The 16,293-nt window shown below is 45.8% G+C and overlaps 1 protein-coding gene across 3 annotated transcripts in view; it reads left to right on the top strand.

Annotated features, from left to right (window-relative positions):
• PIK3C2B (phosphatidylinositol-4-phosphate 3-kinase catalytic subunit type 2 beta) overlaps positions 1 to 16,293 on the top strand; it is a 95,680-nt gene that overhangs the window by 69,472 nt on the left and 9,915 nt on the right. For all 3 annotated transcript variants that reach the window (XM_033152774.1, XM_033152773.1, XM_033152775.1), the window contains 10 exons: positions 639 to 781; positions 5,645 to 5,833; positions 6,068 to 6,161; positions 7,380 to 7,474; positions 8,116 to 8,296; positions 9,626 to 9,733; positions 10,340 to 10,432; positions 13,830 to 13,959; positions 14,947 to 15,083; positions 16,081 to 16,250. In XM_033152774.1, the coding sequence (XP_033008665.1) occupies positions 639 to 781; positions 5,645 to 5,833; positions 6,068 to 6,161; positions 7,380 to 7,474; positions 8,116 to 8,296; positions 9,626 to 9,733; positions 10,340 to 10,432; positions 13,830 to 13,959; positions 14,947 to 15,083; positions 16,081 to 16,250 (1,340 nt within the window). The remainder of the gene's footprint in view (positions 1 to 638; positions 782 to 5,644; positions 5,834 to 6,067; positions 6,162 to 7,379; positions 7,475 to 8,115; positions 8,297 to 9,625; positions 9,734 to 10,339; positions 10,433 to 13,829; positions 13,960 to 14,946; positions 15,084 to 16,080; positions 16,251 to 16,293) is intronic.

The raw sequence follows: 16,293 nt of genomic DNA, 5'->3' as shown, positions 1-16,293 counted from the left end.
GCATGTGAGAATTGAAACAGCCAACAGGGTGGTCTGGAATTCAATATGGGCAGCAGCTGCCCAAGTGGCAATGCATGGTGCTTTTACATGGCTGCCACTCTCAAGTAGTGCCCCGGAAGAACAGGGCTCCAGTATTCACTAGGTGACAAGTTGTACAGTGTACCCCATGGTCAGTTGTACAGTGTACCCTGTGACTTGGGGGAATGCGCAGGTCTGCATACACATTGCACCCTGCAAAAGGGTGAATGCATGCCCCCCCCAGTAGTTCTGAACGGTGTGGGCAGAAAAATGGAAAGAGAAAACATATTGCTTTCATTACAATAAAAATATGACTACACAAATGTCTTCATAATTTCTTGGCTGGTTGGTAGGTCTGTCCATTCCACAGATGTGTGTATGGGATGGAGCTGGGACCACAGTGTGACTCATTATTGTGTCTGCTTTTCCTACTTCTGTGCAATGTGTCATATTCTGTGTGATGTTTGCCCTGGTACCCAGGCATATGAATAATAGGATGCTCAGGTGTAGGACTCCTTTTCAGGCTACTTCCATGTGCTGATAGTGGGATAAGGTATCCCCGGTATCAATCTGCCCTTTTTGTGCTTAAAAGGGCGTTCTTGTCTCCCTACCTTTCGCAGATTGACTTCCCCAGTTCAGCATTTGAAGTCAAGTTTACCAGTCCACCGGCAGCTGATTTCAGTCCCCAGTACAACTTTAATAGCCTCTTTGAGGGAGACCAGCGGAAGCTGAAGGAGGTGATGCAGAAGGAATCGTTTTATTGGTAAGAGGATGGAGAGTGTGCCTGGGCGCATAGCAGGGGAGAGATTCTTGGTCACTAAAACTTTTCGATGGCCCTGAGTTGAACATCTCGGAGGGGTAATAGGCAGGGGTCCCTCCAGATATTTGCTGGACTGTGATTCCCATCATCCCTGACCATCGGCCATGCTGGCTGGGGCTGATGGGAGTTGGAGTCCAAAGCTCTTCCCCATCCTTGGTTTAAGGGGAGAAATGGTTCCTACTAGGCTGGTCCCCTCTGCTTCTACTCCCCCCATTTAATATAATCGCTCTTGCTGCAACATACATTATGTTCCCTTCCTCTTTCTGTGGGATCTGTCTCGCATATTGTCTAGGCTTCTTATCTCCAGTGCTTGCCCCTCTCTCTTTCCATCACTTTCTGAGGCCAGCGCTCAAAGTATTTTCTGCTTTATAATCATGCCCAGGCATGCAGTCTTCATTCAAACTTGTTCAGCATATGTTTTGCTGCTAGCAATGTACTTTCATGACTACTGACCGCCCTGCTGGATACTGAGACTATCATCTAAATAAATCTGTTTCCTCCATAAATAGTCTCCAACTGGCAGAGGTGGTTTCGATCTAAGCACAAATAAGAATAGAAGGCAACCTAACACTAATAGGCAAACATCTCAGAGTCTTCCTTGTTCCTATTAAACTTGATGAAAAGATTGTGGAGAAAGGTCTACAGATTAATGTTCAAGGAAATACTGTAAATAAGGAAGGATTTCAAATACTTCCATTATAGTCTTGAACAAGTTATTCAGTTTCTAGTTTATAATCTGCTCAATGAGGGGCAGCCTGCCCCCACAGTTTATTCTATTTTTTAAAGTTTTGTTTAATTGACCCTGAAAATGGCCCCACGAGACATTTTACAGCACTATAAGATGTACAGTTAAAATCCATCTGAAGAAGTGTGCATGCACACGAAAGCGCATACCAAGAACAAACTTAGTTGGTCTCTAAGGTGCTACTGGAAAGAATTTTTTATTTTATTTAGTTAAAATCCAGGTAGCATTGAAACACAAGTAGAAAACAGCTATAAAAATGGGAGGCTGGATCCACAGTAATGCTGTTCTCATCCTGGGAATCTCCATGGCTAAAACCTTAGATGACTTGGAATATGAGTGGCAAAACTCAAATGCCACAAGAGCCAGTAAGGACTGCTGTCAGACTGTATCCACTTGATATGTTATTAACAACATTAACACTGATTGCTTCCATAATTGATCCCTTTAGTGTTTCTTTCCTGTAATTAGCCAGAAGTAGAATTAAAGCAGAGATTCCATACAAGCACTTAATAATCTAGCACTATATAATCTAGCAACGCTCTTCCCTTTGGCCCAGTTTCTCCTATAATGGGCTGAGCCTGCATGCAGGGAGTTCTTAATTAAAGGCACATGGACTTTAAGAGCCTCAATAGCACTTAGTCCACCCAGGACAGGCTGCTATGGTAATTGCATTTAAATTAGCCAAAATATTCATAGGTCAGGTTTGCAAAACACTGAGGGACACTGAAATGCAGCAGACAGGCAATGACATTGCCTGGACATGCCATAAAAAGCAAGTGAACAAAGAAGGGCAATTTCAGAAAGAAAGTCTTAATATGAAAGCAGGCGCTGCTCTTAACTCTTAAAGTACAGTGGTACCTTGGTTGTTGAACTTAACCCGACCCAGGAGCCAAAACATCCGAGTACCAAGGCGTTTGACAACCAAGGTACAACTGTACATTAAAACGGGGAAGTTTTGATTTAGTAATTTTCACCTTCTACCCGGTGTCTTCACTGGCATCATTTGGGTGCCTGGTAAAGACCTACCTCTTTTCCCATGCATTTGATGGAGTTAATTGATTTTGTTTCTGTTGTCAGTGTGCGTCTAATAATTCCTGTTGCTGTTGGGGTGGGAGGGCTGTTTTCTGAATGAGAAATTGTTCATGTTTATATGATTCTTCTTTAAGTATGGTATATGAGTGTAAATCTTAAGCACTTAATTAATTTATATACCACTTAGATGCAAAAGTGGCCAATATATTGTAATTTGCTTGGATAACTTTTTGGGTAACAGGCAGCTAATAAGTCCAGATCATTACCACCACCACCAAAAGAGCTGCAGTGTTTTTCTTCGAAGGTTTTTATTCTGGGTGGTTGGGGTCATCTCCATCAATTTATTGGCTACCTCCAATCCTGCTCTTTGTCCTGAACATATTAGTATAAAAATAGGTCCAATGTCGGGCTGCCCTCACCCTTTTCCCTCCTTTGGCTGAAAGCAAGAAAGCTTTCTGCAGCCTTTTCTCGGTGCTCGGTAGGGGCAGACCATCCCTTCCTGGCATTGTACAGTAGGTTGTGCCACTTCCTTTCCTGTCTGCTCTGGGTCACTGCTGCGGTGGGAAGTTCTCATGGATGGCCTGTGCTTTTCACTCTCCTTCATTTTTGTTCTGGCCTGAGTGAGTGAATGTATTTCCTGGAGGTGGCTTAAGGAAACCTGTGGGAATGGAGCTAGCCCTATTATGCAAGTGCCTTGGCCATATTGTTTTGCCAGCATCCGGACATTCAGCCCCTCCCTGTTATTCCTCTAGCACTGCGGCTGGGCTGATCTTGATGGCCCTGGATCCTAGCTTTGGCCTCTCACAAAACCAACCCTGGTCTCCCTCCAATTCTTCTGTGTGATTCAGTTTTCCTCTCACTGCCTTGCCAAGACAGCTCAGAGGCACTGTCAGTCCTCAGTCCCTGAGAAATGGCTTTCAATGCAAAAGCTCAACACTGGAACACATCAAATTATTAGTCAGTGGTTCAATGGCTACTCACCACTAAGCAGCCACTCCAACATATTTGGGATTGTGAATGTGGCTTCTAGACCCCTTGTTCTACTCTACTCTTTTCTCTCCAAGCTATTTTCTTTGGCCTTCTGTTCTTCCCCCCTCCCCCCTATACTGCAATTTCTCCCTCTTCTATTCCAGTTCAGGACACCTCCAGTTGCTCCTCAAATTTTGGCCTTTTACCTTCCCTGAATACAGGCCTCCAAATTTCTCTCCTCTCCACCACTTACCGGTACCCTTTGGCAGTCTTGAACTGCATGTACGAGTCCTGCTCAGTCCCCTGCCTCTCTTTAAGACTGACTGCCTTAAAAGATCTCTTTCATACCCCTCATTTTTTACCTTTCCCCCCCATAGCTGCCCCCATGAGCTGCATTGACCTTCAAAATGGAAATACCCCTGAGGCACCGAACAAAATCAGTGCAAGCTAATTTTCTAGCTGGAGCCTCAGCCACAGAGGACCAAGCATCATTTCCAGGGCTTAGCCGTAGAATCATAGAACTCTGCAGTTGGAAGGGGTCCCAAGGGTTATCTAGGCCAACCCCCTGTTATGAGGGAATCACAGCTAAAGAATCCCTGACATGCGGCCACCCAACTTCTGCTTCAAAACCTCCAATGAAGTAGAGTCCACCATCTTTGGTGGTAGACCATTCCACTGTCAAACAGCTCTCACCATCAGAAAGTTCTTTCTAAAGTTTTGTCATAATCATCTTCCTTGTAAGTTGAATCCGTTGGTTCAAGTCCCACCCTCCAAAGTAGAAAACAAGCCTGCTCCATCATCCATGTCACAGCCCTTCAGATATTTGAAGATGGCTGCTGTATCAACTCTCAGGCTTCTCTTCTCCAAGCTAAGCATACCCAGCTTCCTCAGCCACTCCACGTAATGCTTGGTTTCCAGACTCTATATCATCCTGGTCACCCTCCTTTGCACACATTCCAGTCCATAATCCCTGTGTTCAGTGTAGGACTTCGCTTAACTTGTAAATAAATAGTGTCTCATCATTGTGTATTATTAGCCCATTGCCGATCATCTGTGGTTGGCCAGGGTGGGTTGGTTGGTAGGCAGAACATCTGGATCAGAGGATGTGCTTTCTGAGCCTCATTACCTCATTTTCTTGAAATTAAGCACTACTAAGGTCGTTCTTTCCTTTAGTTATTGCCAGAGTGTTGTGCTATCCAGTCTAGGTTGTTTTTTTTTTAAGGTAGTACCATACTTAAAGTGCATGCAAAGCAGTTTTTCAGGGATTTTTAATCCCTTCCTCCCTAAAATTCAGTTTCATGTTGAATCATTAGTGCTGTGGTGGGGAGAAAGGATGCAGGTAGAACCTCAAGCAAGAGCCGAGGTATTTCACTGTGTCTGGATGACACGGTGCTCCTCTTCCTGAGGGCTCTTGCATTCATCACGGGCCGCAGCTTCCTTTCCTCCTGCAGCTCTTGCGGCAGGAGAACCTTTGACCCCATTAGACTGGGGGTGGAATTGCTTCAAGTCACCCCATTAGCCACCTGATCCCATCTTCCCCATGGAGAGAAATGGATTGACTGGTAATTGAAGCATTCAGCCTTGTTCTGTTCGAGATGAAGCAGTGTGCGGTTGTCTTCCTGCGGTTTTGCTGCTCTCTGGTGGAGTCCCAAAGCAACATCAGTTTGGTGGTGGTGAGGAGACACAGAACAGCCAAGGTTCAGTCTGAGTTCCTGTGGACAAACAGTATGTGATCAAATGGCACAAGGCCCTTCTCTAGCAGTCCTACATGAGAATGGGCTGTTCTCTCCCTCTCTCATGCAAACACACTGCACAGAAATATACCGTATTTCCGACGGCCTCCCCATTCTCCTTCTGCCTTTATTCTGTGTCAAATGTGCATAAGGTTCCCTGAAAAGCACAAGTGCCTTCCTAGATCAGGTCAAAGAAAGGCTCATAGTGTCTGTTCCAGCATCGGGTTTCAAGAATCAGCCAGTTTGGGTGTTTCTGGAAATTTTGCAAGTGCCATAGCTAAAAGCTCTTGTGTCCCCAGACTGATCTTAAGATTTCTCTTGTCCCAGGCTAACAGATGCCGACCGGAAGCGGCTGTGGGAGAAGCGTTATTACTGCCACTCTCAGCCGGGCTCCCTGCCTCTGCTGCTTGCCAGTGCCCCGAGCTGGGAGTGGGCCTGTTTGCCTGACATCTATGCCCTGCTGAAGCAATGGACTCACATGAATCACCAAGATGCTCTTGGGCTCCTGCATGCAGCGTAAGCCATCTTCCTAGGTTTGGGGTTTTTATTGTATTTTGTGAAGGTGGTTTTATGCATTTGGGGGAGGTTCGTTTTATTGTCCGTGTGTCTTATTGTTGACTGTTGCTTTGAAGGTTCTTTTTGGGGAGAGAAAGAGGGGAACTGTTAAGTTTTATATACATAACGAAAGGTGGCTATCAACATGGAGGTGGAGTTGTCCTCTAGTGAAAATCTCCTGATATGTCGCTGCAGGTTCCCAGATCAGGAGGTGAGGAGGACAGCTGTGCAGTGGATTGATTCCATATCTGATGCTGAGCTACTGGATTATCTGCCCCAGCTGGTACAGGTAAGTCACATGTGCTGACCAGGCGGGCAGCCATAGCATTGTCATGTTACCTGAGAAATGTTTTCATTCCATTTGGGAGCGCACATGCCAGTGGCTTGTGTGCTTGGACAGCATTGTATCTCAGGAGGCAGCTGCCATGGCAGAGGGCTTAGTTCTTTGGAAGCTCAGAACCTGAGCAGCAAAACCTAAAGCAGCTTTTCTCCAAATGGTTGGAGTTTCAGAAGCCTTTGTAAAATGGCCAGTTTCTGGTACCCTGAGGATAGGTTGCTAGGCTCCAGTTTACCTGTACTAAAAGATAATGGAGCATTCAGAATTAAAGTAGGGTGGTACTGATGGAAGAGCTCTTAAACAGCAAATCCTTCCAGTAGGACTTCACACTGCTGTCATAGGTCACGTTCTTCAGTTCGTTCTCTTGTATTCTACAGTTTTTGTTCTCACAATGAGCAGTGTTTAGATTTGCCTGGGAGGACTGTTTCAAAAATCTTACCATTTTGCCTTGATGAATTCCTACTAAAAAACAAAACAAAACCCCAGTGTAATAATTTTGTGTCTCGTCTTTGCTGCCTGGAATGTAGAGAAACGTCCCGTCCCCCCCGTCTTTTGGTGAATGCTTGTACTGAGGTTGTCAAGGTTTGCCGATACAGTATTTTCTAAGCTAATTTACCTCAGGTATTCTCACAATTGCAATGCTGAGCGGAACTACCACTCCTATGCTTGTTTTTGTTGCTTTTTTAAGGCAGGGGCAACATTTTACTCTTCTACCATACTTTCAATGTCCCAATTTGTGTTCTCATAAAAATTGTTATGTTTTCAACACCCTGTGTGAGAAAATAAATAAATAAATATTGTCTTGCAATGTAAGAGGTAACATAGTAATAGTGCTACATTAATTGATTGGGGGGGGGGGTTTCTTGGGTGCTTTCCAAGCTGTGGAGCCAAAAGGGAAAAAGCACATATTTTTCCTCAAACAGGATACACAAAAGGGATGGTGGTGGAAGCTGTTTCTCCACCCTTTTCTGTGGTAGTGCATTGGCAGGGGGCCCTCCTTCCTACAGAACGAAAGGCCAAAATAATTCTGAATTCTTATGAATTCTTTACGTTTTTTATGACTCACATGCATCTTGATTGAGTCTCCTTTAGTTGTATACCAGCTTGTGAGGGCTATGCCCCCAAAGGCAGACTGTTAAAGAATAACCAATCCGTTCTTTCCTCTCCCAGGCTCTGAAATATGAATGCTACCTGGACAGTCCCTTGGTGCGGTTTCTTATGAAGCGAGCCGTCTGTGACCTGAGGATAACTCACTATTTTTTCTGGTAATGTTGGTGGATGTGCTGTTGGCATAGTGAATGAATTAGAAACGTGTGTGTGTGTGTGTGTGTGTGTGTGTGTGTGCTTTAAAAAAGAAAAAGAGAGAATCTGAAGAAGTTATGATCATCAAGTTTGAATCTTTCTAGCAGATGCTAGAAAATGTTCAGAGCATTATGCTTCCATTCACTGTTAGCAGCCTTTGAATAAATGATTTCTTTCCTAAGAATTGCTTAGCATTACATCCATAAATACCTTTGTTCAGAACTGGATTTCTATGCTTTCATTTCTTTCTTTTAATTAAATACAGTAGAGCTCTTTTTAAAATTAAATCAAGCTTCTAGTCCTCATGAGGAGCAGTTTCGGGAGTCCAAGAACCTTAGCCCCCTCTGTTTTATGTTGCATTATTCTGGCTACCTTTAACTTACATTTCCAATTTTTGTAGATTTGGGGGACCCCCCCCCCTTTTTTAAAAAAAAAACAAGAAATTTGGTTTTAGTCAGGAAAACTCGGCCTGTCGACTAGGTTGACTTGGTCTGTCTAGGAGACAGGAAAAAGGCTTTACTTAGCTGTGCTTGTGTTGGTGTGGATGGATGGGTCTTTCACATGAACCCCACTGCTTCTGGTGACAGTGTCTCCATGTCTCTAGGCTGTTGAAAGATGGTCTTAAGGATTCTCAATTCAGCATCCGTTACCAGTATCTGCTGGCAGCTCTGCTGTGCTGCTGTGGCAAGGGCCTGCGAGAGGAGTTTGACCGCCAGTGCTGGCTGGTGAACACCCTGGCTAAGCTGGCTCAGCAGGTTCGTGAAGCCGCTCCTTCATCACGACAGGTATGTGTGCTTGCAAGCACCTCATGTCTCCCAAGAGTGTGTGATGGGGAAGGAAGAATGAAGCAGCAAAGCTCTAGGAGACTATTCACCAACCTGGTTCCCTCCCAAATGTTCTGGACTACAGCTCCCATCAGCCAGTGCAGACTGGAACTGATGGGCTTTGTTCCACAATACATCTGGAGGGCACCTGGTTGGTGAGGCCTGCTGTAGGAACCGTGTAAAGTCTATTTTGTTTGGGAATGCAAAGGCCGGTGTGAGAACTAAATAAACAATTGCCAGCCTCTCTTAGCAAGAAGCAAGGGCCTGGGCTAAAATTCAGCCGTTGAAAGTTTTCAGCTTCTTCCATAAGTCGCTTTTGAGGTTCACCTTAAGATCGCCCTGTTCTGTAGCCTGACAGAACAGGAACGTGAACTGACACCTAAGGTGGTATCAGCAATAATCAAACTCAAAGTAGACCCACTGAATTTAATGGACACGGTTAATTTAGGTCCACTAATCTCAATGAGTCTACTCTGAGTTGGATACAACCTTTAGCTCGCAAGCTCTTCCCCTCCCACCTCCGATGTCATGCTTCGTGCCAGATTAAGCTGCAAATTCTTTAATAATAATAATAATTTTATTTATACCCTGACCATCTGGCTGGGTTTCCCCAGCCACTCAGGGCGACTTACAGAATATCTCAAACACAATAAAGCATCAAACATTAAAAATTTCCCGATACAGGGCTGCCTTCAGATGTCTTCTAAAAGTTGTATAATTCTTTATCTCCTTGACATCTGAAGGGAGGGTGTTCCACAGTGAGGGCGCCACTACCGAGAAGGCCCTCTGCCTGTTTCCCTGTGAGCCAGCAGAAGGCCCTCGGAGGAGCGATGGGGGTGAGACGCTCCTTCAGGTATACTGGGCCGAGGCTGTTTGGGGCTTTAAAGGTCAGCACCAACACTTTGAATTGTGCTCGAAAACACACTGGGAGTGTTTAAAAGCCTTAACCTTGGAAGCAGAAGGTACTTCTTGAATCTGCAAAAACTAGTTGCGTATTTGAGCACAGCACCTGATTTGCAAACTTTTAGGCAAAATTTGCTTTAACTGCACAATTGAATGTGGAATTTGGGTGGTTCTTGGTTCAGCATTGGCGGAGGGGAGTTGGAACAGCATATATGGCATTGTCTAAACATTATGTCAAGAATGGGCTCGTGCAGCAACCTGTTTTGGGATGGGTTCCAAACCCAGAGCTGCTGTATAAGAGGTTGGACAGGTGCCTGGGGCAGACAGCAGATCAAATAGCATGGTACTCTCTGCTGAACAACTTTGTGCTTGTGTTTTTTCCTTCAGGCCATCCTTCGTGAGGGGCTGGAGGATGTAAAGCAATTCTTCAATGTTAATGGCTCCTGCCGCCTACCGCTCAGCCCCAGCCTGCTGGTGAAGGGGATTGTGCCCAGGGTATGTCTCTGACTGCGGGAAACACTGTTTCTGGTGTGCTGTAGCTTTCTTCCTCTAAGTTCAAGCACCTTGGATACTTTGAGCTTCCTGAAGATGCCCAGGCTTGGCTGCACCGTTTGCATTGGCAAGATTTGAAAATAGCTGCTTCCTCTCTGTTGCAAAGCAAGCTGCTCTTGGAGATAGGAGTGATTGGCTTCCAGCCATTAGCATCCTTACCATTTAACTTTTCAGTTTCAAATATTTTCTGTCAAATCCTCTTTTATAGCCATCTAAGTCGGTGTTCATGGGAGTGAGTTCCATAGTTTAACTAATACACTACATGAATAAGCACTTTCTTTTATCTGTCCTGAGTCTGTACATTAATACTGCACATTCATTAGGGCATCATCGAAAGGCCAAGAGGAAGAAAACCCTGGTATCTAGGATGAGCTGGAATCCTTATCTTGGGGGAGATAAACATTATATTTCTGGCATGATTCTAGGCCTGTGTTCCCTGGGAGTCCTTCTGTCGATGCCAGGGGGCACCCACTTCTCATGCAGCTGGGGTGAGAAAAGCACTGGCCATTCTGACCACTTGCTCCCCCGTCTCTCTCTCTTTGAATGCAGGACTGTTCCTATTTCAACTCCAATGCGGTTCCTCTGAAGCTCTCCTTCCTGAATGTTGACCCTCTTGGGGAGAATATCCGTGTCATTTTTAAGGTGAGCCCTGATACTTCTTACCTGGTTATGGCTACAGTTTTTCTTTGCCCAGATGCCTTTGAACAAAACCCTGATCTAGTGTGCAGGCTGCTAGTGTTCAAGAAATATAAGTTCCTCTTGTGCCTTCTAAGATCCATCAGATTATTATTTTTTAAACGTGATTAGAGGTTTTTAGTCTGTGGCAAGCAGGCTTGAAAAATAAACTATGCACCCATGAAAGAAAAGCATTAATGGGCTCCATTGTCACTGGCTAGAAGTTTCAATGTGTGTTTCTGGTTGTGCATGTGCAAGGTTAAGCAAGCTTCAGCTCTACTACCCATAGCAGGTGGGCAGTTAAGCCATAGCATAGCCTCAGGCAAAGGACATTTTATAAGGCGTGCATGCATGTTGCTGACTTTGGGACTTCAAAGTGCATAATCAAAGTGATTGACAGGTGGACCAAATTTAGCCTGCAGACCTAGGACCTGACCCCAGGAGCCAGAAAGGTTCCCCACACTTCATCAAGCTGTTCTTTTAACCTCTAGCCTCTTTTCCCCAGTCCCCCTGAACCTGCCTGCCAAACCGTAAAATAACAATAACAACAACAACAACAACAACAACAACAACAACAACAACAATAATAATAATAATAATAATTTATTATTTATACCCCACCCATCTGGCTGAGTTTCCCCAGCCACTCTGGGTGGCTCCCAATTGAGTGTTAAAAACAATACAGCATTAAATATTAAAAACTTCCCTAAACAGGGCTGCCTTCAGATATCTTTTAAAAATAGGATAGCTGCTTATTTCCTTGACATCTGATGGGAGGGCGTTCCACAGGGTGGGCACCACTACCGAGAAGGCCCTCTGTCTGTTTCCCTGTAACCTTACTTCTTGCAATGAGGGAACCGCCAGAAGGCCCTCGGCGCTGGATCTCAGTGTCCGGGCTGAATGATGGGGGTGGAGACGCTCCTTCAGGTATACAGGACTGAGGCCGTTTAGGGCTTTGAAGGTCAGCACCAACACTTTGAATTGTGCTTGGAAACGTACTGGGAGCCAATGCAGATTTCTCAGGACCACTGTTATGTGGTCCCGGCGGCCACTCCCAGTCACCAGTCTAACTGCCGCATTCTGGATTAATTGCAGTTTCCGGGTCACCTTCAAAGGTAGCCCCACGTAGAGTGCATTGCAGTAGTCCAACTGGGAGATAACTAGAGCATGCACCACTCTGGCGAGACAGTCCGCAGGCAGGTAGGGTCTCAGGCTGCATACCAGATGGAGCTGGTAGACAGCCGCCCTGGACATAGAATTAACCTGCGCCTTCATGGACAGCTGTGAGTCCAAAATGACTCCCAGGTTGTGCACCTGGTCCTTCAGGGGCACAGTTACCCCATTCAGGACCAGGATGTCCCCCACACCCGCCCGTCCCCCTGTCCCACAAAAACAGTACTTCTGTCTTGTCACAATTCAACCTCAATCTGTTAGCTGACATCCATCCTCCAACCGTCTCCAGGCACTCACACAGGACCTTCACCGCCTTCACTGGTTCTGATTTAACAGAGGTAGAGCTGGGTGTCATCCGCATAATGATGAACACCGAGCCCAAGCCCCCTGATGATCTGTCCCAGCGGCTTCATATAGATATTAAAAAGCATGGGGGATAGGACGGAACCCTGAGGCACCCCACAAGTGAGAGCCCAGGGGTCTGAACACTCATCCCCCACCACCACTTTATGGACACGGCCTAGGAGAAAGGAGCAGAACCACTGTATAACAGTGCCCCCAGCTCCCAGCCCCTCTAGATGGTCCAGAAGGATGTTATGGTTGATGGTTTCAAAGGCTGTTGAGAGATCCAACAGAACTAGGAAATAGCTTTCACCTTTGTCCATAGCCCGCCAGAGATCATCGACCAGCAGTTTCAGTCCCATGGTGAGGCCTGAATCCTGGTTGGAAGGGATCCAAATGGTCCGCTTCTTCCAGGCATGCCTGGAGTTGTTCAGCAACCATCCGCTCAATCACCTTGCCCAAGAATGGTAGATTTGAGACTGGGCGATAGTTGGCCATAATGGCTGGGTCTAAAGATGTTTTTTTAAGAAGCAGTTTAATAACCGCCTCTTTCAGCGGGTCTGGGAAGACTCCCTTGCAGAGGGAAGCGTTCACCACCCCGCGGAGCCCATCACCCAGCCCTTTCCGGCTCACTTTTATTAGCCAGGATGGGCAAGGATCAAGGAGACAGGCGGGCGGTTTCACTCATCTAAGCAGCCTGTCCACATCCTCTGAGGTAACAGATGGGAATTGATCCCATGTAACATGACTAGACAGGGCTCTAGCACTCTCCCTCCCCAACCTTGGTCCCACGGTGTAGTCTACCTCCTTCCGAATCTGAGTGACTTTATCTTCAAAAAACTTTGCAAAAGCATTGCAGGAGATCTTGGGGTCCCTACCATGCCCCGGTGACGAAGGTGGTTCCCTTGGATTGCAAACCACCTGAAAGCATCTCCTGCTGCTGTTTTCTGCAGATGCAATAGAAACAGTGAAGAAGGTCCTCTTCGCCATCGCCATTGCCATTTGGTAGGCTCGATGTTGAGCTCTAGCCCGTGTCCGGTCTGATTCAGAATGAGTTTTCTGCGCTCTAGCCGTCTCAACAATTGTTTCAGCTCCGGGGAGAACCATGGGGCTGTTCGGGCTCCATGCAATCAGAGATGGCGCTTTGGAGCCAGACAGTCAATAGCCCTGGTTAACTCCGCATTCCAACGGGCCACCAGGGAATCAGCTGGAAGGCCATCAGCATGGGATAAAACATCCCCTACCACTCTGTGGAAGCCAATTGGATCCATTAAGTGGCGGGGGTGGACCATCCAAATCAGTCCTACCTCCCTGCAGAGGGGAAGGGTCGTGGAGAAGTCCAGTTGCACCAGGAAGTGATCTGACCATGGTACTTCTTTTGTTTTGCTTTTACTTAGTGTCAGATCACCAACATCCATAGAGGTAAACACCAGGTCTAAGGCATGTCTGCAGCTATGCTTGGGCCAAACTTATTCAGGGACAGCCCCATGGAGGCCATGCTCCACGAAGTCCCGAGCAGCCCCTTGTAAGTTTGTGTCAGCATGGATGTTAAAATCCCCCAGGACAACCAAACTAGGTGTCTCCAGGAGCACATCTGACACGACCTGAAGCAGCTCGGGCAGGGAATCCTTGGTGCAGCGAGGAGGTTGGTACACCAAAAGGAATCCTGTACTGCCCCTATTGTAGTTCTCCAGGGTCTGGAATATCAGGAACCAACTCTCTTTCCAAATAGCTTCAGAACCTCTGGGAATCCACGTCATTGCTTCTCCACACTTAAATAAAAAGTTTTGGAAGCAGGGATTTGATTTCCAGTACTGCCTCTTGCCTTGCACTGTTTCACTCTCCACAGTGTGGAGATGACCTCCGGCAGGACATGCTAACTTTGCAGATGATCCGCATAATGAACAAGATCTGGGTGCAAGAAGATCTGGACATGCGCATGGTCATATTCCGTTGTTTTTCTACTGGTCGAGGCCGAGGTAAGTTTTCATCCAAGTACAAAACAAAACTTTTTCAGTTCCTTGTCAGTTCCTCTTCCTCAGCTGCACTTGCGATGTTTTTAGGCTGGTGTGAGGTTCTTTGAGAAACCTGTTGGAGCAGTGCTTTCAGGGCTGGGATAGATACCCAAGGTTCTATATCACTTCTCTGGAAGAAGGACAAGAACGTTAAAAAATATATATAGACTTCTAATTTGTCTCCCTACAATAAATAGCCAGACAACCTGCTTGCCCTCAGTATCTAGTAATCAAAGTCAAGTGCCCTTGAAAGAAGGGTTAGAAACATATGGACCTCCAGTTGTTGGACTACAATTCCCATCACCCTGACTATTGGCTGTGTGCCCCAGAGCTGATGGGAGTTGCAGTCCAGCAACTCTTTGAGGGAGGGAGGTTCCTCTGCCCTGCTCTAAAATATAGCACTTCTGTTTTTAGTCGTCGCAGCCACTACCATACATTTGTTGTGGACATTTCAAAAATCAAGTATGTAAATAGCCCCCACAACATTCTCTAGTAAAAGAATTCAGTAAGTTGCCGATGGCAGAAACATTGTTTATCCACAATGGCATCCTTTGAGGCTAGCTGTGCAAGTGTCTCTAACATTCTAGAGAGACCATGAGTAGGTAGTCAAGCCTGGACCTTGGAAGAACCGTAGAGTTCCCTTCTTGGCCATAGAAGGTAGTGGTTGCTTCTCTGAACATCAGAATCCAGGATGGAGAACCAGGAGCCCTCCAGATGATGTTGGACACCAGCTTTGTCAGCTCCAGCCAGCATTGGTCAGGGGTGATGGGAGTTCCCCATACCTGTTCTAAATGTAGGCTGCACTTTACATGCAAGAGAAAGATGTTTCAACATTTTACAGTAAAAAAAAAGACCAGTCCAAGTTGGGTTCTTTGTTGGTTATGTGTGTTAGATGGGAGAAGGAAAGAGGCCCTTATTGCCCATCTTGTAGTCATTTGCTGTGTTTCACAGGGATGGTAGAGATGATTCCTAACGCAGAGACTCTACGAAAGATCCAGGTGGAGCATGGGGTGACAGGCTCCTTCAAGGATCGTCCCCTGGCAGATTGGCTGCAGAAGCACAACCCCAAAGAGGATGAATACGAGAAGGTGAAGACAGCAAGAATAGCATTGTTTGGTTTAGGTTAAAAAGCCAGGAAGCTCCGAGTCATGATCAAAGATTGTGCTAACGTCAAACCCATTGTGCCCTCTTTTGAGTCTACCAGTAGTGGTTTTAATAATTACTGTATTTTTCCATGTATAAGACTAGGTTTTTTCCCTAAAAAATAATGTCAAAAATTTGGGGGCATCTTATACACGGATACATCTCCTCCCCCTTTTCTTAAATCGGAGTCCCCCAAAATAGGGGGTGTCTTATAGACGGAAAAATACGGTACATAGCAGCTTGACCTCACCCCCAAAAGCACACTCCTCCATTGTCTCCCGAGACAGACGAATGCCAACCCCAATAAGCAAAGGGGAAGCATTGCAATGTGGACTTGTGGGTGTGCACCTGACTTTTCTTGCATGCCCACATTTTTCTTTGTTTCCGTAGCAAAACGTTGGATTGGAGAGATGCCACCTTGGTTTTATTTATTTAAAATTTGAACAGTTTTAAACATCTGGACACAAGGGAGATCACAAACACAACATCAGGGAGCTAAACTGCACTGTAAATAAGCAACAAGCAAGCATTTTAATCTTAAAATCTTGTGTAAACATAAATGTTTTCACTTGTTATTCAGAATTATATGAAATGTGGCTTGGGGGGCAGAGAGCTTTTCCATTGTACTGAAAAAGCCTGGCTACAAGTTCTGACTTCAGACAAAGACAGTACAGTAGAATGTCAGCTGTAAATACAACTAAGGGTAGGTTACCTCAAGGTAGATTTAGGTGCCTTTCTGACATCTCAGGTTCCCAGGGTGTTCTAGAACACAGGCTAGAATATATTAAATATATAGGCAGGTAATATAATATTCCCAGATGACCCTAAATGCAGGAACCTTTTTTAAAAAAAAAAATCCCTCCAGCATATTGTCTGGCCTTACTGCTTTCCTGTTCATCTCTTCACATTACTGTGTTAATAACATCCATCTTTATCTGCCAGGCAGTGGAGAACTTCATCTACTCATGCGCTGGCTGCTGTGTAGCTACTTACGTGCTGGGAATCTGTGATCGGCACAACGACAACATCATGCTCAAGACAACAGGGCACATGTTCCACATTGACTTTGGCAGGTTTCTGGGCCATGCTCAGATGTTTGGCAACATCAAGAGGTGAGCACTCTAAGCAAACTAGAGAGGCGGTGTGTGTGCGTGG

This window comes from Lacerta agilis, chromosome 6 (assembly GCF_009819535.1).
Source record: "Lacerta agilis isolate rLacAgi1 chromosome 6, rLacAgi1.pri, whole genome shotgun sequence".
In the NCBI taxonomy this organism is placed as follows: Eukaryota; Metazoa; Chordata; class Lepidosauria; order Squamata; family Lacertidae; genus Lacerta; species Lacerta agilis.
Note: the sequence above shows the minus strand (reverse complement) of the source record. Positions and strands in the feature narration are given on the sequence as shown.